Source organism: Salvelinus alpinus, chromosome 10 (assembly GCF_045679555.1).
Source record: "Salvelinus alpinus chromosome 10, SLU_Salpinus.1, whole genome shotgun sequence".
Taxonomy (NCBI): Eukaryota; Metazoa; Chordata; class Actinopteri; order Salmoniformes; family Salmonidae; genus Salvelinus; species Salvelinus alpinus.
In genome coordinates this window covers 7490964-7512550 of record NC_092095.1, presented here as the reverse complement: position 1 = coordinate 7512550, position 21587 = coordinate 7490964, and the positions used below count along the sequence as shown (strand labels likewise).

Below are 21587 nucleotides of genomic sequence, written 5' to 3'. Positions count from 1 at the left end.
TCCCAGTCCAGTAGGATGAGGCCGGGTGCTGCAGACTGTTCTAGTGCCCTCGCCATTTCATTGATATATATATATTCAGTATGTTGAAGAGGGTGGGGCTCATGCTGCATCCCTGTCTCACCCCACGGCCCTGAGGAAAGACATCTGTGTGTTTTATTGCCAATTTTAACCGCGCGCTTGTTGTTTGTGTACGTTGATTTTATAATGTCGTATGCTTTTCCCCTAGCAACACTTTCTATCAATTTGTATAGCAGACCCTCATGCCAAATTGAGTCTAGCTTCTTTTTTAAATCAACAAAGCATGAGAAGACTTTGCCTTTGTTTTGGTTTGTTTGTCATTTTAAGGTGTATTCTTGGTCTGTCGTATGGTATTTTGGTAAGAAGACAATTTTGATAAATTTTGATAATGACACTGAGGACATGTTGGGAGTCTGCTGTTGTTAATACTGAAGAGGATTTTTGTTGACACAGATTTCACTGTCATTATTGTGGAGAAGTGGTTCGTCTCCATTTTGAATGAATACTTCTTTGTTGTTTGTTTAGTGTTTTCCATTTTTCCCAGAAGTGGTTAGATTCTATGGATTCTTCAATTACATTGAGCTGTTTTCTGACGTGCTGTTCCTTCTTTTTTTTCTTTGTGTATCTCTGTACCATTTTTAGTATTTCACTATGGTGAACCTCTTGTCAGTCTGTTTCTTGTCTTAATCTCTCTTCTCTTCTGCTGTTTCTGTAGTGACACCAGGCTTTTTTTCATAGCGTCTACTTCAAAGCTAGATTAAAGCCAATCAGGGCAACTTTGCTGATGAAAGGTTAAACTCCTCTCAGCAGGGTTCTCTTCAGAATGCACAGAGGGGCCTGTTCCATTTGAAGGGAGACCAAGAATGACTGACTGGATTTGTGAGGGGGGGGGGGGGGGAGAGGGGGAGAGAGAGAGGTGGCTGGGGAGGGAGAGGAGAGGGAGAAGAGGAGAGAGAGGGATGCGGGGAGAGGAGAGAGAGATGTGGGAGATGGGGAGAAGGGAGAGGGAGGAGAGAGAGAGGGAGGAGAGAGAGAGAGAGAGGGAGAGAGAGAGGGAGGAGAGGGAGGAGAGAGAGAGAGAGGGAGGAGAGAGAGAGAGAGAGAGGAGGAGAGAGAGAGAGGGAGGAGAGAGAGAGAGGGAGGAGGGAGAGAAGGGAGGGGGAGAAGGGGGAGGAGAGAGGGAGAAGGGAGGGGGGAGCGAGATGGAGAAGAGGGAGGGAGAGGGGGGGAGGGATGCGGGGAGAGGAGAGAGAGAGGGAGAAGAGAGAAAGGGGGAAGAGAGGGGGAGGAAGAGGGAGAGAGGGGGGAGGGAGAGAGAGGTAGTGGGGGGAGAGAAATAGAGAGAGGGGGAGAGGGAGCTCAGCTCTCCTCTGCTGTTGGTGGTCCAGAAGGTAAAGTGATGGCTGCTTCCACAGCCAGGCTATATATATATATCGGGATGAGAAATCAAGATGAAGATGCACTATATTTTCTACACACTTTTATTGTTCATAAACAAATGATTTATCGGAGGTTGTGAGAAGTTATATACCAACGAAAGGAGTGAGCGAGAGACGTACAGGGAAATACATTTCCTGCAAGCTCTTTCCCAACAATGCTGTAATCACCATCAGTAGTAAAACATATTATACTATAAAGTAGAATTAAAATCACACGAAAAATACGAAATAAGATGAACACGGGAAAAGTAAGACGGATATACAGTGGGGAGAACAAGTATTTGATACACTGCCAATTTTGCAGGTTTTCCTACTTACAAAGCATGTAGAGGTCTGTAATTATTATCATAGGTACACTTCAACTATGAGAGACGGAATCTAAAACAAAAATCCAGAAAATCACATTGTATGATTTTTAAGTAATTAATTTGCATTTTATTGCATGACATAAGTATTTGATACATCAGAAAAGCAGAACTTAATATTTGGTACAGAAACCTTTGTTTGCAATTACAGAGATCATACGTTTCCTGTAGTTCTTGACTAGGTTTGCACACACTGCAGCAGGGATTTTGGCCCACTCCTCCCTACAGATCTTCTCCAGATCCTTCAGGTTTCGGGGCTGTCGCTGGGCAATACGGACTTTCAGCTCCCTCCAAAGATTTTCTATTGGGTTCAGGTCTGGAGACTGGCTAGGCCACTCCAGGACCTTGAGATGCTTCTTACGGAGCCACTCCTTAGTTGCCATGGCTGTGTGCTTCGTGTCGTTGTCATGCTGGAAGACCCAGCCACGACCCATCTTCAATGCTCTTACTGAGGGAAGGAGGTTGTTGGCCAAGATCTCGCGATACATGGCCCCATCCATCCTCCCCTCAATACGGTGCAGTCGTCCTGTCCCCTTTGCAGAAAAGCATCCCCAAAGAATGATGTTTCCACCTCCATGCTTCACGGTTGGGATGGTGTTCTTGGGGTTGTACTCATACTTCTTCTTCCTCCAAACACGGCGAGTGGAGTTAGACCAAAAAGCTCTATTTTTGTCTCATCAGACCACATGACCTTCTCCCATTCCTCCTCTGGATCATCCAGATGGTCATTGGCAAACTTCAGACAGGCCTGGACATGCACTGGCTTAAGCAGGGGGACCTTGCGTGCGCTGCAGGATTTTAATCCATGACGGCGTAGTGTGTTACTAATGGTTTTCTTTGAGACTGTGGTCCCAGCTCTCTTCAGGTCATTGACCAGGTCCTGCCGTGTAGTTCTGGGCTGATCCCTCACCTTCCTCATGATCATTGATGCCCCACGAGGTGAAATCTTGCATGGAGCCCCAGACCGAGGGTGATTGACCGTCATCTTGAACTTCTTCCATTTTCTAATAATTGCGCCAACAGTTGTTTCGTTCTCACCAAGCTGCTTGCCTATTGTCCTGTAGCCCATCCCAGCCTTGTGCAGGTCTACAATTTTATCCCTGATGTCCTTACACAGCTCTCTGGTCTTGGCCATTGTGGAGAGGTTGGAATCTGTTTGATTGTGTGTGGACAGGTGTCTTTTATACAGGTAACGAGTTCAAACAGGTGCAGTTAATACAGGTAATGAGTGGAGAACAGGAGGGCTTCTTAAAGAAAAACTAACAGGTCTGTGAGAGCCGGAATTCTTACTGGTTGGTAGGTGATCAAATACTTATGTCATGCAATAAAATGCAAATTAATTATTTAAAAATCATACAATGTGATTTTCTGGATTTTTGTTTTAGATTCCGTCTCTCACAGTTGAAGTGTACCTATGATAAAAATTACAGACCTCTACATGCTTTGTAAGTAGGAAAACCTGCAAAATCGTCAGTGTATCAAATACTTGTTCTCCCCACTGTATATATATATATATATACACAGGGTGAATTCCAGGGTCGGTACCAATACCGTATTTACAATGTGGGATACTTGTGGTACTTGAGTGGTAGGGGTAGATATGGGGAAGGTGACTAGGCATTAGAATACAATATTAAACAGAGTAGCATCACTATATATATGAAGATTGTGTGTAGAGTCCTGTGAGTGAGCATGGAGTCGGTGCATTAATAGTAAAAGGGTTAATGCAGATAGTCCGTGTAGCCATTTTGTTATCTGTTCTGCTGTCTTATGTCTTGGGGGTAGAAGGTGTTCAGGAGCCTGTCAGACTTGTGGCGTCGGTACCACTTCCTGTGCCGCCGGCAGAGAGAACAGTCGGTGGCCTGGAAGGCTGGAGTCTTTAAAAATATATATTTTTTAAAACAATTTTCCGGGCCTTCCTTTCACTCCGGCTGATATAGAGGTTCTGGATGGCTGGGAGCTGGGCCCCAGCGATGTACTGGGCTGTACCGCACCATCCTCTGTAGCGCCACGGGATCGAGGGCGGTGCAGTTGCCATACCAGGCAGTGATGCAGCCAGTCAGGATGCTCTCAATGGTACAGGCTGTAGAACTCTGTTTCAGGATGTGAGGGCCCATGTCAAATCTTTTCAACGTCCTGAAGGGGAAGAGGCGCTGTCGATTGTCTGTGTGTGGACCGATTTGATGTCCTCATTGATTTGGACATGGAGGAACTTAAAGCTGTGTACGTGCTCCACTACTGCCCCGTCGATGTGGAGGGGGACTCCTCCTTTCCTGTGCGGTATGACAGTATTTGGAGTAATACAAGTTTAAGTGCGTGACCCTGGAGTGGCAAATCATTCCAATGGGTCTTTCTCCATTCTGACAACAAACATCTAGGCTTTATTTTTAACCAAAATGTTGTCTTGATTTTTAGATCGAAACATTTGAGTGGAATCGGGGAAACAATGTGTTTTATTGTAGTTCTATACTTTGAATATGAATAATAATGGGCACTTTGAGTGTTTTGACATGACGACGAATGAAAATGCCAGGGAGGAGTTATTGTGACAGCATAGGAACCAAAGTGTTGGTCAGTATTTCCAATCTTTGGCTGCATTAAATGTTTCTTGATGTAGCCAACATATTCATGGTTCTCCTATTCCTCGTGATTTTACAAGATATTCTTTAACAAACATGCTGATTTAGGCCTAACCCATCACTGGTATCAGGTAGCATTTCACTAATGTCTATACATGTTGTATTCGGCACATGTGACTAATACAATTTGATTTGATTTAGCTACGTTTGCTCTGACTCGGTACATGTATTAGCTAGTTAGCCAGCTAACTAGTGATTCGCATCAACGACTAACACAATTTAGCTAAAACTTGCAAAGAATAGACAAACTAGCTGTTTGCAGATGTATGAAACAAACTAATACTGTAATTTATAGAACGCTTCCTGATTTTATATTAAGAAGCAAAGTGGAAACAGCGTTGTTGTCATCATGACCATGTAGACTGAACGCAAGCGTCTCGTGGTTGAGCAACAACTAGCTCCTTAAGAGCGAGGTCTGTGTGCAACAGTATCTTCTAAATCAAAGAGAAATCGGCGAAGCATGAATATGTTGGCTATATGAAATAGCTAAGAGAGCATTTTAATGTAGCCACAGATTACAGGGTCCCCTAGGCAACACTGACCAACACCTTGTTTCTTACCCACAACTCCTCCCTGGCATTTTCATTCGTCATCATGTCAAAATTCCCACTATTATCTTCTATCTATAGTATTTAGAATATTCATTCAAGTCAAATAACAATTGCAACATTTGGTAAAAAATAAGGCCTAGATTGGCAGTGTGGAAATGATTTCAAATGAGTGCAGAAAAAAATAAATGAAAATGCAAAAAGAAAAATTGAAGTTTAATTGAACTGTATAAAACAATCGGAATGGAGAGAGACCCATTGAAATCACTTGGCCTGATGTATGTGTTGCCGCCATCACCACCTGGGGGCGGCCCGTCAGGAAGTCCAGCATCCAGTTGCAGAGGGAGGTGTTCAGTTCCAGGGTCCCAAGCTTGTTGACGTGCATGTGGGGGGACTATGGTGTTGAACGCTGAGCTGTAGTCAATGAAAACCATTCTCACATAGGTATTTCTCTTAGCTAGGTGGGTGAGGGCAATGCGGAGCACAATTTAGATTGCGTCGTCTGTGGATCTGTTGGGCTTGGTATGCAAATAGGAGTGGGGTCTGGGATGATGGAGTTGATTTGTGCCATAACCAGCCTTTCAAATCATTTCATGATTACAGATGTGAGTGCTACAGGGTGGTAGTCATTGTGGCAGGAATCCTCAGAGTTCTTATGAACAGGAACGATGGTGGTCAGTTTGAGACGTGGGGATTACAGACGGGGACAAGGAGAGGCTGAAAATAACTGAATAAGCCTTGCCAGCGCCCTGGATTAACGTCCGGCCCTGCAGCCTTGCGAGTCTTGACCTGATTTAAAAATAAAAATAAACTTTCTCATGTCGGCCTCAGAGCGAGAGTCCTCTGCGTTGGCGGGGGGCCTCATGCACGGCTTGGTGTTGTTTTTGTCGAAGCGTGCATAAAATGCATTGAGTTAGTTTGGTAGAGAGGCATTGTTGGGCAGATCACGGCTGGGTCTTCTTTTGTAATCCGTAATGGACCGTAGTGCGTTGGGCATCAAGGTATTCTACCTTGTTCCTGTAGTGTCCTTTTTGATGGCTCTGCGGAGGTCAAAGTAGGATTTAATGAAATTGTTCCTGTCCTCAGCCGTAGACACGTGGTTTGCTGTAGTTTAGCGCCAACCTCTGTGTTAATCCAGGGCTTTTGATTGGGGAAGCAGCGACCTTTCACTGTGGGGACAACGTCAGTGATGTATTTCCTAATGAACCGGGGACTGAGGTGGTTAACTCGTCAACGGTATTGGTGTAGTCCCGGGACATATTGCAGTCAGCGCTAGCAAAGCAGTCCTGTAGCTTGGCACAAATGGTATTTTAAGTTGGAAGCCCAGAGATGAAAAAAGTAAAAAAAAATGTTTTCATTGGTTATCCATAAACCAAAGGGCTATATGTTGGGTGATTCTCACGAAATCTTGGTTTCAAAGATTTCAAACATGACATCTTTAAAAAGACTTGCATCAACAAATTTCCGGTTTAGGCATTAATAACAAGGTCTGAAGTGTTTGTGCATTAATAAAAAAGAAACATTACTGACAATTTAACATATTTTTTGAACATATTTTCCAAAACAAGTTCTTAAAAATCTCATTACCGCAACGGTCTGAAAACATCAAGATCATTAGGAAAGCTAATACATTTAAAAATATATATAGCATGGATTATTAACAGTCATCCAAAGTTACTTGAAACTCTGTAATAATATATATTTTTAAATTAACATTTTTATTTGATTTTGACTGACTTCTCTCATTACCGTAACACCTTCTGCATTTTACAACATCATATTTTTGATATTTCTGACATATGTTCAAAATGAAGCCTGAAAGAAGGTAAAGGTAACATATAGATTGTTCACATACATTTAAAAGCAAACTACTATTTTTCCATTTGTTAAAAAAATTAACATTTAATTTAACACCTGTTGCGGTAATGAGGTCGATGATTTCGGTAATGATAATAAGTATACTAAGACTGAGGTATGATTTTTTTTAAACATTTATAAAATTGAATGTAGAAAATAAATGAGAACTTGAAAATCCACGATTCTGCCAATATTAAATCAATTTCATTTTGCAATTCTTCAAAAGTACATAACATACAAAACCAACCCATACAAACACATTAGAACAGCACACGTCATCGTCACTACACACACTGGCCTGTACACTGTCCCTCGGGGAGGATGTGTCTACCACCCCAAGCTGGTGCAGCTTCTTCAAGCCAAAAGTTTTCATTCCGTTTTGCAAGCACATGTAATCTCTGTCTGTGACTCTTCCGCCGGCCCATTCAAAATGGCTTAAAGAATTTAGCCTTGGAAAGGTTGTGCCTTTTTGGATTCTCGGGACAGAAATCTTCTTTGAAGATTTTGCGATAGTGTCCGTTATAAGGCTCTCTTTTTACGGGAATAGCTGGTCCTTTTTTATCTCCAGAGTTTCTCCTGATTTCCCGTTTATTACAGTAGAGACTTCATCTTGATGAAGGAAGCGGTTAACAAGTGTGCGTTTTAGTCTTCTCTGGCTGTTTATGTTCTCTGATGACCTCTCTTTGTAGTGCTGGACCTCTCCGCCTTCCATGTTGACAGTTACCTGCTTCCTCTTGGCCATCGCCAAGTATCTTCAGTCTTTTCTTTAGGTTGATCATCTCTCCACAATCTTCTCTTCTTTGTAGCACAAATTTAACCTCCATTTTGATTCGTGTTTTCTTTCTGCTGTTCCTCTTTTTGTGGTGGGGTAGATGTCTTCATTGGTCCTGGTTCTGTAGAGATGTCTCGCTCTTCTCTTTAGGAGTTGAGTTGATGTCAGGGACATTTTACCTGCTGAGGTGTGAGAATGGCTGTTCTTCTTGAGGAGGCGGCTGTGTCTTCAAGATTTTGAACAACTTCTTCAGTTTGCTTCTTGAAACATGTTGATGTGTATCATCTTCCGGGCTTGATGGTGTCAAATACAGCTTTTTACCTGTTTCCGTCTTCCGTAATACCTTTTTTGAGTTTTTCCCGACACTGTTTTTTCCCCTTATTTTCATGTTGCTTCTTTGTCAGATCTTGAGTTTTCTTGGTTTTACAATTTTGCTTTTTGTTTTTGATATCTGGAAATGGAAAGGAAGCATGTCTGAAAACATGGGAAACATCTTACTGTTATGGACACGTCATCCTATAGTAGAGACTGAATGGCTTTGTGTGTGTGTGTGTGTATCCTATAGTAGAGACTCAATGGCTTACAGACTGTGTGGACATCCTATAGTACAAACTAAATGGCTTACTGTGTGTGTGTGGTGGACGTGTGCGTGCATGTGTAGACTTCCTAACACTGTAGGGTATTGACTTCCTATAGACACAGTATGAGGACATAGGCTTCCTCTATATATATATATATATATATATGCTAATTACTCTTGCTGTAACCTCCAACCCCTGACCTTCCTCTCTCTCCTTCCTTCCTCTCTCTCTTCCAACAGTTCTGGGTTGATGTAAACTTTTGTTCTCTGAATTTTGTCAGCCTTCGCTAAAGCTTTCTTTTTGTCACTTGCTGACTCTCTGCAATTAAACAGGACATAAAGCAACATATCAACAGTTTGTAACATTTAAATAAATAGTTCATTTATATATATATATTTAAAAAATATAGTCTGTATGATTTTAAATTGTCATAACCGAAACAGAAGTTCTCTCTACCACAACCAGCCTTAAATTGCAGCAGTAAGTGAGAATGGTGGGGGAACCGTGTGTTGCTAACAAAAGAGAAGACATGATGACTAAGCATATTTTTACTCAGTGTACATAATTAGACATTAATTAAGTATATTTTCATAGAACATTTTTAAACGTTTTCTAAATGTGAAAAAACTACCTGTCTCAGTAATGATAATTAATACTGTCGTGTACGCAGTGTGACAAGAGAATGTTTAACTTTTAACTGGAGAAAATATAAAGAGATCTGCTTACCTGGTAGCCATCTTGGAAGGCCGATGTGTTGCTTCATTCAAAATCAAACTTTATTTAAAATGCTCTGCGAGTGTAAACAGTCCTTCAAAGCTGTTGTGGAGGGTGAGAACATCAGTCATGGACACTTCATTTTAACACCATTTTTTTTCATTATTATTATACATGAATATTCAGTTAATTATTTTTCTGTCATTTGAAAACATCTATTAGAATAAACATGTAATTTTTTGTTGTTGAATATTTTCAATTTACTCTGTTTAAATTACAACATGACACATTCAGACAGAGCTGGACACGTTGCGGTAATGAGAATCTCAGCAGAAAATGCAATAAAATACAAAAATAATTAATTCCTATGTTGAAATGAGTCTTTGTGCAAGGTAGAGAACACTTACTAGGCTGGGTTTCTGTACAGCACTTGAAGATATTAGCTGATGTACGAAGGGCTATATAAAATAAACTTGATTTATCTTTATTATGATATTTTGTTATATGAATAAATTACATGTTTTATATTTAAAATCATTACTACCATGGTATTTTAATGTTTTCATGAGTATAACCAATTCCATGCTTCAACTATTGTTAAAATAATAATTTTTGTATTTCGCTATGTAATGTTTTTTTCTCTCTCCCCTTTCCCCACTCTCTCTCTGTCTCTCTCTGTGTCTCTGTCTCTCTCTGTGTCTCTCTTTGTGTCTCTCTCCTCTCTCTCTCTGCTTGGATGCAGGCTCCCCGGTCGAGGCTCCAGGTTCCACAGACGGGGACTCGCAGGCCTGTGTCAGAGTTCGGCATGGGGTTACTGTGCCAGCCTTGCCCCTACCAGGCGCTCTAGATGATGGTTCCCCAGCGCAACATGACAGAGAGGCAGTGAGGCTCGGCTAGCCCCCCCACCCCCGACCCGACGATACTCTCAACACTCCCTTGTTCTCCCCTAACCGCTGCCCTCCACATCCCGTCCCACCATGCTGCGTTTCCTGCCTCTGAAGCTGGGTCGTCTCTACCGTTGTCTGAAGCTTCTACTGGTGGTCGGTCTGTTTGTTATCCTCCTGATGAACACCCACAACCTGTTCGCCTCCTTCCAGAAGAACGAGCTGACCGACCGCCGCTTCATCAACCTCAACAAGTGTCCCGCCTGCTTCGGCACCAGCTGGTGCAGGAAGTTCATGAACGGCCAGGTGTCCTTCGAGACCTGGGGCCGCCTGCGCTTCCTGGATGTCTTCAACGTCAAGAACGTGTATTTCGCCCAGTACGGAGAGCCGCGGGAGGGGACGAGGCGCGTGGTGCTCAAACGCCTGGGATCCAACCAGGAGCTGGCGGACATCGACCAGAAGATCTGTAAGAGAGCGACTGGCCGTCCGCGCTGCGACCTCATCCAGGCCATGTACAAGACGGAGTTCGCTAGGCTGAACGGTGACGTGAGGCTTCTGACCCCTGAGGTGGTAGAGGGCTGGTCTGACCTGGTGCACTGCCCCTCCCAGAGGCTGCTGGACAGGGTGGTGCGGCGCTATGCCGAAACCAAAGACTCTGGCAGCTTCCTGCTGAAGAACCTGAAGGACACAGAGAGGATGCAGCTACTGATGACCCTGGCCTTCAACCCCGAGCCCCTCGTACTACAGGTAGGACCTACAGCCTTTTAATACCCTGCCCTCTTCTACAGCGATGCCTCTGTATTGTTATGCGTGTTTGAGATTGACCACATTGTTCTTCAGGTCACTTTTTAATTTCCCTCTTCGACTTTGTTTCTTGTTAATAGCCCTCCCTTCGTTTGTTTTGTCTGGTGTTATTAACTTCTATGTGATACACTATAGAGGACTGCAGACACTGACATGTCCAAATGAAACCAGTGGAATCCCAAGAGGCCTGTTGGACTGGTAGCCCCCCCCCCTTTCTGCCACAGAGCCGTCTATATACCGTGCCTTCGTAAAATGTTTCACACCCCTTGACTTTTCCACGTTTTGTTGTTACGGCCTGAATATAAAATTGATTTAAATTGAGCTTTTCTTTGGTCAATAGCCGACACACAATAATAACAATACCCCGTAATGTCAAAGTGAATTATGTTTTTCAACCTTTTTACAAATCAATTAGAAAAGAAAGTGTGGAGTGTCAGTAAGTATTCAACCCCTTTTCGAGTTCAGGAGTAGAAATGTGTTTAACAGGTCACATAATAAGTTGCATGGACTCACTCTCTCTGTGTAATAAGTGTTTAACATGAATGTTGAATGACTGCCTCATCTCTCTACTCCACACGTACAATTATCTGTAAGGTCCCTCAGTCGAGTAGTGAATTTCATACCACAAAGACCAGGGAGGTTTTCCAATGACTTGCAAAAAAAGGCACCTATTGGTAGATGGGTAAAAATAAACTAAAACGTAGGCATTGAATATCCCTTTGAGCATGGTGAAGTTATTAATTACACTTTGGATGGTGTATCAATACACCCAGTCACTACAAAGATACAGGCGTCCTTCTTAACTCAGTTGCCGTAGAGGAAGGAAACCGCTCAGGGATTTTACCATGAGGCCAATGGTCATTTTAAAATGCTTATAGAGTTGAATGGTTGTGATATGAGAAAACTGAGGATGGATCAACAACATTGTAGTTACTCCACAATACTAACCTAATGGACAGATTAAAAAGAAGGAAGCCTTTACATAATTAAAATATTCTAAAACTTGCAATAAAAAATGTAATTAATACTGAAAGTGGCAAATCAATTATGTTTTTGTCTTGAATACAAAGTGTTATGTTTGGGGAAAATCCAATACAACACATTACTGAGTACCCCTCTCCATATTTTCAAGAATAGTGGTGGCTGCATCATGTTATGGGTGTGTTTGTTATCGTTAAGGACCGAGGTGTTTTTCAGGAACAGAATGGAGCTAAGCACAGGTTAAGCACCTATCACACAATGCCAAATCTACGCTGGAGTTGCTTACCAAGAAGACAGTGAATGTTCCTGAGTGGCCGAGTTACAGTTTTGATTTAAATCTACTTGAAAATGTATGACAAGGCCTGAAAAAATGGTTGTCTAGCAAAGATCAATAACTAATTTGACAGAGCTTGAAGAATACTGAAAATAATAATTTGCGAATTTTGTACTATCCATGTATGGAAAGCTCTTAGAGACTTACCCAGATAGACTCACAGCTGTAATTGCTGTCAAAGGTGATTCTAAAATGTATTGACTCATGGGGTTGAATACTTACCTAATCAATAGACACTATATATATACAAAGTATGTGGAGATCCCTTCAAATTTGTAGATTAGACTATTTCTGCCTCATCCGTTGCCAACGGGTGTATAAAATTGAGCACCTAGACAAAACATTGGCAGTAGAATGGCCTTACTGAAGAGCTCAGTGACTTCTTCAAACGTGTCACCGTCATAGGATGCCACACGAGTGGAAACGTCTAGGAGCAACAACGGCTCAGCCCCGAAGTGGTAGGCCACACAATCTCACAGAGCGGGACCGCTGAAGCTCGTAGTGCATAAAAGTCGTCTGTCCTCCTTTGCAACACTCACTACAGAGTTCCAAACTGCCTCTGGAAGAAACGTCAGCACAATAACTGTTCGTCGGGAGCTTCATGAAATGGGTTTCCATGGCCAAGTTGCCGCACACAAGCCTACGATCACCATGCGCAATGCCAAGCGTCGGCTGGAGTGGTGTAAAGCTCACCGCCATTGGACTCTGGAGCAGTGGAAACGCATTCTCTGGAGTGATGAATCACACTTCACCATCTGGCAGTCTGATGGACTAATCTGGGTTTGGCGGTTGCCAGGAGAACGCTACCTGCCCCAATACATAGTGCCAACTGTAAAGTTTGGTGGAGGAGGAATAATGGTCTGGGGCTGTTTTTCATGGTTCGGGCCCTTTAGTTCCAGTGAAGGGAAATCTTACTGCTACAGCATACATCGACATTCTAGACAATTCTACCCTGTGGCAACAGTTTGGGGAAGTCCCTTTCCTGTTTCAGCATGAATGACAGTGTACCAAGCAAGGTCCATGAAGAAATGGTTGGCGAGATCGTTGTGCAAGAACTTGACTGGCCTGCATAGAGAGCCCTGACATCAACCCCATCGAACACATTTGTGATGAATTGAAACGCCGACTGCAAGCCAGGCCTAATCGCCCACCATCAGTGTTCACTTCATGGCCTGAAACGCTCCATAATTCAATTCGCGATGATTGTACATCCGCTAAGAAAAGTCCGCCAAAACTTAACTCAACGTCTGGCTCAAAATGGCCAGAAACAAAGTACTTTCTTCTGAAACTCGTCAGTCTCTACTATTGTTCTGAGAAATGAAGGTTATTCCATGTGAAAAATTGCCAAGGAACTGAAGATCTCGTACAACGCTGTGTACTATTCCCTTCACAGAACAGCGCAAACTGGCTCTAACCAGAATAGAAAGAGGAGTGGGAGGCCCCGGTGCACAACTGAGCAAGAGGACAAGTACATTAGAGTATCTAGTTTGAGAAACAGACGCCTCACAAGTCCTCAACTGGCAGCTTCATGAAATAGTACCCGCAAAACACCCGTTTCAACGTCAACAGTGAAGAGGCGACTCCGGGATGCTGGCCTTCTAGGCAGAGTTCCTCTGTCCAGTGTCTGTGTTCTTTTGCCCATCTTAATCTTTTCTGTTTATTGGCCAGTCTGAGAAATTGCTTTTTTCTTTGCAACTCTGCCTAGAAGGCCAGCATCCCGGAGTCGCCTCTTCACTGTTGACGTTGAGACTGGACAGAGGAACTCTGCCTAGAAGGCCAGCATCCCGGAGTCGCCTCTTCACTGTTGACGTTGAGACTGGACAGAGGAACTCTGCCTAGAAGGCCAGCATCCCGGAGTCGCCTTTCCGCTGTTGATGCCAAACCCTCTGTACATTACAGGGTCTGAATCCTCTTCCTTCTTCCGCCATAGATCTTTAGCGTAGTCACTTAGTATCGATCAGACCCACCCCAAAACCAACCTGCACATTCTTCAGGCTGGCCTATTCAACCTCAGGAGGCTGAAGACATTCAGCTTAAATTTCCCCCCAAAAACTGTGCTTATTATTATTGTTGTTATTTATTATTAGACAGTAGTTTACATATTTGTCTTGTTACTAAGTAGATTTGTTGTGTTATTTTTTGGACAGTTTTGAAAAGGAGAAGGTAAAGACTTGATGCTGCTGAGTTGGTGCAGAGTTTTCTCCAATATGGATGAAGGGTAAAAGTGCTGTGGCGATGACATCCCTCAAAGCTGAGAGATTTACCTCGTGTTACTGAGTTACTACATATTTAACATTCAAGGCAGGTTTAAATTATTCAAAGTACATCTGTGTGATGGTCTTTTGGAAAAACATATTTTTTGGGGTGGGGGGGTCAAATCTGTTTCATCCTTGAGGTCTCAGACATTTTTAGGAAGTGAAAGTAACTACTTTTGAAATGGAGGTTTTACAAAAACTATTTCTGTCTCTTCCTTTAACCATTATTCAGTTAGTGTTTCTTAATACTGGTCCTGGGGACCAAAAGCACATTTTTGTTTTCACACGTTAGTCATTTAGCAGACACTCTTATCCGGAGAGACTTCCAGTAGTGAGTGCATATTTTTTTTCGTACTGGTCCCCCGTGAGCATCAAACCCTAAGTGTCGCAAGTGACAGGCGTAACGTTTTCATTTCCTAGCGAGTGGAATCAGGTGTGAAAGCTACACCGCTGTAGGTCCCAGGGTGAAGAAACACTGCAGTAGCGGACCACTTTCTCTCTGACCAACCAAGAATCCTTATATTAAGCAAACCTTACGGCACCATTTTAAGTTACGGATAGCCAGTCACACTCCAACACTCAGACATCATTTACAAATTAAGCATTTGTGTTTAGTGAGTCCACCAGATCAGAGGCAGTAGGGATGACCAGGGATGTTCTCTGTATAGTGAGTCCTCCAGATCAGAGGCAGTAGGGATGACCAGGGATGTTCTCTGTTTAGTGAGTCCTACAGATCAGAGGCAGTAGGGATGACCAGGGATGTTCTCTTGATAAGTGGGTGAATTGGACCATTTTCCTGTCTTGCTAAGCATTCAAAATGTAACGAGTACTATAGGTTGTCAGGGAAAATATATGCAGTAAAAAGTAAAATATTTTCTTTCGGAATGTTGTGAAGTCAACGTTGTAAATAATATCAATAGTAAAGTACAGACACCACTTAAGTAATACTTTAAAGTATTTTTACTTAAGTACTTTACACCACTGGTTATCCTCTGTCATCCCTGTACCATCTCCTGTCATCCCTGTACCATCTCCTGTCATCCCTGTACCATCCCCTGTCATCCCTGTACCATCCCCTGTCATCCCTGTACCATCCCCTGTCATCCCTGTACCATCCCCTGTCATCCCTGTACCATCCCCTGTCATCCCTGTACCATCCCCTGTCATCCCTGTACCATCCCCTGTCATCCCTGTACCATCCCCTGTCATCCCTGTACCATCCCCTGTCATCGCTGTACCATCCCCTGTCATCGCTGTACCATCCCCTGTCATCCCTGTACCATCCCCTGTCATCCCTGTACCATCCCCTGTCATCCCTGTACCATCCCCTGTCATCCCTGTACCATCCCCTGTCATCCTGCCATCCCTGTACCATCCTGTCATCCCTGTACCATCCCCTGTCATCGCTGTACCATCCTGCATGTCCAGATGACCGTAATATACAGTGCTGTGAAAAAGTATTTGCCCCTTTTCAAATGTTCTCTACTTTTGCAAATTTCTGCTCCTGAATGTTATCAGATCTTCAACCAAACCCTAATATTAGATAAAGGGAGCCTGCGGGAACTAATAACACAAGAAATACCGACTTATTTCATGAACAAAGTTATACAACACACAATGCCCCTGTGTGAAAATGTAATTGCCCCCCTTTACACTCACTAACTGGTTGTTCCACCTTTAGCTGCAATGACTCCAACCAACCACTTCCTGTAGTTGTTGATCCACTTCCTGTAGTTGTTGATCCACTTCCTGTAGTTGTTGATCCACTTCCTGTAGTTGTTGTTCAGTCTCTCACGTCGCTGCGGAGGAATTCTGGCCCGCTCTCTTCCATGCAGAACTGCTTTAACTCAGCGACATTTGAGGGTTTTCCAGCATGAACTGCTCGTTTCAAGTCCTGCCATAACATCTCTACTGGGATTAGGTCTGGACTTTTGACGAAGCCATTCCCAAAACTTGAATTGTTTCATGTAGACTTGATTGTGTGTTTTGGATCATTGTCTTTCTGCGTGACCCAGCTGTGCTTCAGCTCACAGACAGACAGCCTGACATTCTCCTGTCCCCAAACCATCACACTACCACCACCATGCTGACCCCTAACCATCACACTACCACCACCATGCTGACCCCAAACCATCACACTACCACCACCATGCTGACCCCAAACCATCACACTACCACCACCATGCTGACCCCTAACCATCACACTACCACCACCATGCTGACCCCTAACCATCACACTACCACCACCATGCTGACCCCTAACCATCACACTACCACCACCATGCTGACCCCTAACCATCACACTACCACCACCATGCTGACCCCTAACCATCACACTACCACCACCATGCTGACCCCTAACCATCACACTACCACCACCGTGCTGACCCCAAACCATCACACTACCACCACCGTGCTGACCCCTAACCATCACACTACCACCACCGTGCTGACCCCAAACCATCACACTACCACCACCGTGCTGACCCCAAACCATCACACTACCACCACCGTGCTGACCCCTAACCATCACACTACCACCACCGTGCTGACCCCAAACCATCACACTACCACCACCGTGCTGACCCCTAACCATCACACTACCACCACCATGCTGACCCCAAACCATCACACTACCACCACCACGCTGACCCCAAACCATCACACTACCACCACCACGCTGACCCCTAACCATCACACTACCACCACCACGCTGACCCCAAACCATCACACTATCACCACCATGCTGACCCCAAACCATCACACTACCACCACCATGCTGACCCCAAACCATCACACTACCACCACCGTGCTGACCCCAAACCATCACACTACCACCACCGTGCTGACCCCAAACCATCACACTACCACCACCATGCTGACCCCAAACCATCACACTACTACCACCATGCTGACCCCAAACCATCACACTACCACCACCATGCTGACCCCAAACCATCACACTACCACCACCACCATGCTGACCCCAAACCATCACACTACCACCACCACCATGCTGACCCCAAACCATCACACTACCACCACCATGCTGACCCCAAACCATCACACTACCACCACCATGCTGACCCCCAAACCATCACACTACCACCACCACGCTGACCCCAAACCATCACACTACCACCACCATGCTGACCCCAAACCATCACACTACCACCACCACGCTGACCCCAAACCATCACACTACCACCACCAGGCTGACCCCAAACCATCACACTACCACCACCAGGCTGACCCCAAACCATCACACTACCACCACCAGGCTGACCCCAAACCATCACACTACCACCACCATGCTGACCCCAAACCATCACACTACCACCACCACGCTGACCCCAAACCATCACACTACCACCACCATGCTGACCCCCAAACCATCACACTACCACCACCATGCTGACCCCCAAACCATCACACTACCACCACCATGCTGACCCCCAAACCATCACACTACCACCACCATGCTGACCCCCAAACCATCACACTACCACCACCACGCTGACCCCAAACCATCACACTACCACCACCATGCTGACCCCAAACCATCACACTACCACCACCAGGCTGACCCCAAACCATCACACTACCACCACCAGGCTGACCCCAAACCATCACACTACCACCACCAGGCTGACCCCAAACCATCACACTACCACCACCAGGCTGACCCCAAACCATCACACTACCACCACCATGCTGACCCCAAACCATCACACTACCACCACCATGCTGACCCCAAACCATCACACTACCACCACCATGCTGACCCCAAACCATCACACTACCACCACCATGCTGACCCCAAACCATCACACTACCACCACCATGCTGACCCCAAACCATCACACTACCACCACCATGCTGACCCCAAACCATCCCACTACCACCACCATGCTGACCCCAAACCATCACACTACCACCACCATGCTGACCCCAAACCATCACACTACCACCACCATGCTGACCCCAAACCATCACACTACCACCACCATGCTGACCCCAAACCATCACACTACCACCACCATGCTGACCCCAAACCATCACACTACCACCACCAGGCTGACCCCAAACCATCACACTACCACCACCATGCTGACCCCAAACCATCACACTACCACCACCATGCTGACCCCAAACCATCACACTACCACCACCATGCTGACCCCTAACCATCACACTACCACCACCATGCTGACCCCTAACCATCACACTACCACTACCATGCTGACCCCAAACCATCACACTACCACCACCATGCTGACCCCAAACCATCACACTACCACCACCATGCTGACCCCAAACCATCACACTACCACCACCATGCTGACCCCAAACCATCACACTACCACCACCATGCTGACCCCAAACCATCACACTACCACCACCATGCTGACCCCAAACCATCACACTACCACCACCATGCTGACCCCAAACCATCACACTACCACCACCATGCTGACCCCAAACCATCACACTACCACCACCATGCTGACCCCAAACCATCACACTACCACCACCATGCTGACCCCTAACCATCACACTACCACCACCATGCTGACCCCAAACCCTCACACTACCACCACCATGCTGACCCCAAACCATCACACTACCACCACCATGCTGACCCCAAACCATCACACTACCACCACCACCATGCTGACCCCAAACCATCACACTACCACCAACACGCTGACCCCAAACCATCACACTACCACCACCATGCTGACCGTTGGGATGAGGTTCTTACTGTGGAAAGCAGTGATTGGTTTTCACCAGACATAATGGAACCTGTGTCGTCCAATAAATGTGATCCTTTTGACTCATCTGTCCAGAGAACATTCTACCCAGAGTCTTGATGATCATCCAGGTGTTTTTTTGCAAACTGGAGTCGTCTTTTTGAAACGACGGGGGTCACATTTTATTTTTAGGGGTTATTTGTAAACTCAGGTTCCCTTAATATTAGGTTTTGTTTGAACATGTGATAACATTCAGTATCAAAAAATATGCTAAAATTGTGACAATCAGGAAAGGGGGGGAAATAGTTTTTCACGGAACTTTATATTATAGCACCACTCTCCAGTCATTTCCCCCCGGTGATTTACAACCAACCAATCAATTGCAATTTCATGTGACATTGACCGTGTCTGGTGAAGGGGTCAGGACAACAATGAGCCCAGCCTGTATAGACGTTCGATATGTGACGTGACCTCCAGTCCCTAACTCAGCCACACACAGCTCCTTATACCTCCAGGCATTTGGGAGGACAAAGGCCAAATCAGCCCTTTTTAGTCCAGTCAATCTATAAAATCTTATTAGCCTTGTGTGGTCTCTCTCCCTCTCTCTCCCTCCCTGTCTTTCCATCCTTGTGGTATTTTGCCAGATTTTTGTGTTTTTGGGGGGTGGGTGGGTAATGTTTATGGTCCCCTTTTCAAAAAGCCAAATGTTTTACCACTTTCTGGTCGGCATTCACCCTTCTTTATATAGCCATTGTCTAACCCGCAACTGAGCAAGGGACATTCAACTTTGACCCTGTTGTTGCAACTGTTGACGTGACAGAGCTCTACATGCACTGCTTTAATGTGTTAATTTTCCTGTTCTGGTGAATATCTTTTTGTTGTCTACAGTTAAACTGAAAACATTGTCAGATATGTTCTGGTTATTAGGCTATATATATATTTATTTTATATTTTATTCAATAATCGCTGATCTGGCTTTCAGGTCAGTCAATGAAAATGTCCTTTTCTGTTCACAGTGTTACCAGAACCATGCACGTCGCCTTACATCGGCCATCTTCTGGTATCCCGGTATTCTGCAACATTACCACAGGTGTCATTTAACAATCTGTTAAAACACAAGCCTCCACTGCTAGTGATTAGCCAGACTAATCTGTATATGTTTCAAGTCTAGCCAACTTGGATCTATTGGCTAGACGATAAGGTAGAACCGGTTGAATAGTTATGACCTCACCCCTTTGTGTCTCCAGCTGTGTAAACAGAAATCCCTGCCACAACATGTTCACATGTTGAAATCCTGTCGCCTACCGTGTTCCTCAGAATGAAAAATGTGTTTCCTTACGCAAATCGTTTTAATGCTCATTTGCAGATTCTATCAAACACAGACTAGACGGCGAGCGGTACGTGGTGGAAACAGAGCATTTATTTCATGTTCGTTGAGACTCCCATCTTACCTGGGCTCTGTTCTAAATGTTGGGAGTTTGGACATGAAAAAAGGGTATCATGACGAAGGTTAAATTCTCCTCTGTTAAAGGACGTAATGTGTGTCTGTATGACTGATTCTGTTGGACCAAACGTCACACGCAAATAGCGAGTTGAAACTGTTTATTGTCAGAGGGAAAGAAGTGGTTGTGTTTTTAATTGAACCTTTTATTTTATGTAACCTTTGTTTCCCCAAACAATAGTCATTTAAAAATCTTTTTTTTTTTATCTAGGCAAGTCAGCTAGCCCCGATGTTCAACAAGCAGCTGTCCACATATTTTTGGGCGTCCCTCTATTCATTCCCTCTATACACCCTCTATACACCCTCTATTCGTTCCCTCTCTTCGTTCCCTCTCTTCGTTCCCTCTCTTCGTTCCCTCTCTTCGTTCCCTCTCTTCGTTCCCTCTCTTTGTTCCCTCTCTTTGTTCCCTCTCTTTGTTCCCTCTCTTTGTTCCCTCTCTTTGTTCCCTCTCTTTGTTCCCTCTCTTTGTTCCCTCTCTTCGTTCCCTCTCTTTGTTCCCTCTCTTTGTTCCCTCTCTTTGTTCCCTCTCTGTGTTCCCTCTCTTTGTTCCCTCTCTTTGTTCCCTCTCTTTGTTCCCTCTCTTTGTTCCCTCTCTTTGTTCCCTCTCTTTGTTCCCTCTCTGTGTTCCCTCTCTGTGTTCCCTCTCTGTGTTCCCTCTCTTTGTTCCCTCTCTTTGTTCCCTCTCTTCGTTCCCTCTCCTTACTATGGCAAGTAGGAGCGAAGGATACTGCACTGTGTCTTTGTTTTGCTGGCTTGCAGTGAAATCTCTCTCCGTTGAGCAAGTAGCCCGTATCATGGTGACGTCCAGATGGTTACCACCACTATTACGAGTTATTTATTCTGTAAGATGCTGTCCTATTCTCAGTAAAAAATCCCATTCTGATGGAACAAATTTGACCACGTTTGTTACCGCCGGTGACGTGACTGCCTACCGCTGGCTGGTGAGAAGCACCTCGATACAACTCCGGTCCGTCCCACAGGCTTGTCGTGACGTTAGCTGGCATGTCACGGTGCCGTCCAGATGACCAATACTACAAGTCATTTTCTCCCATTTGAAATAAACATCTGTTTTTAACGAGCCTCGTGCTGTTGCCAACTAGTTATCTGGGAACTAAAGGCTCGTCTGGATGACTGGCTGAAC

At 44.7% G+C, this 21587-nt stretch overlaps 1 protein-coding gene across 2 annotated transcripts in view; it reads left to right on the top strand.

The window, feature by feature from the left end:
• Nucleotides 1-21587, top strand: part of LOC139531473 (divergent protein kinase domain 2A) — a 106701-nt gene that overhangs the window by 27429 nt on the left and 57685 nt on the right. For both annotated transcript variants that reach the window (XM_071327951.1, XM_071327950.1), the window contains exon 2: nucleotides 9676-10564. In XM_071327951.1, the coding sequence (XP_071184052.1) occupies nucleotides 9911-10564 (654 nt within the window). In that variant the 5' untranslated portion in view covers nucleotides 9676-9910. The remainder of the gene's footprint in view (nucleotides 1-9675; nucleotides 10565-21587) is intronic.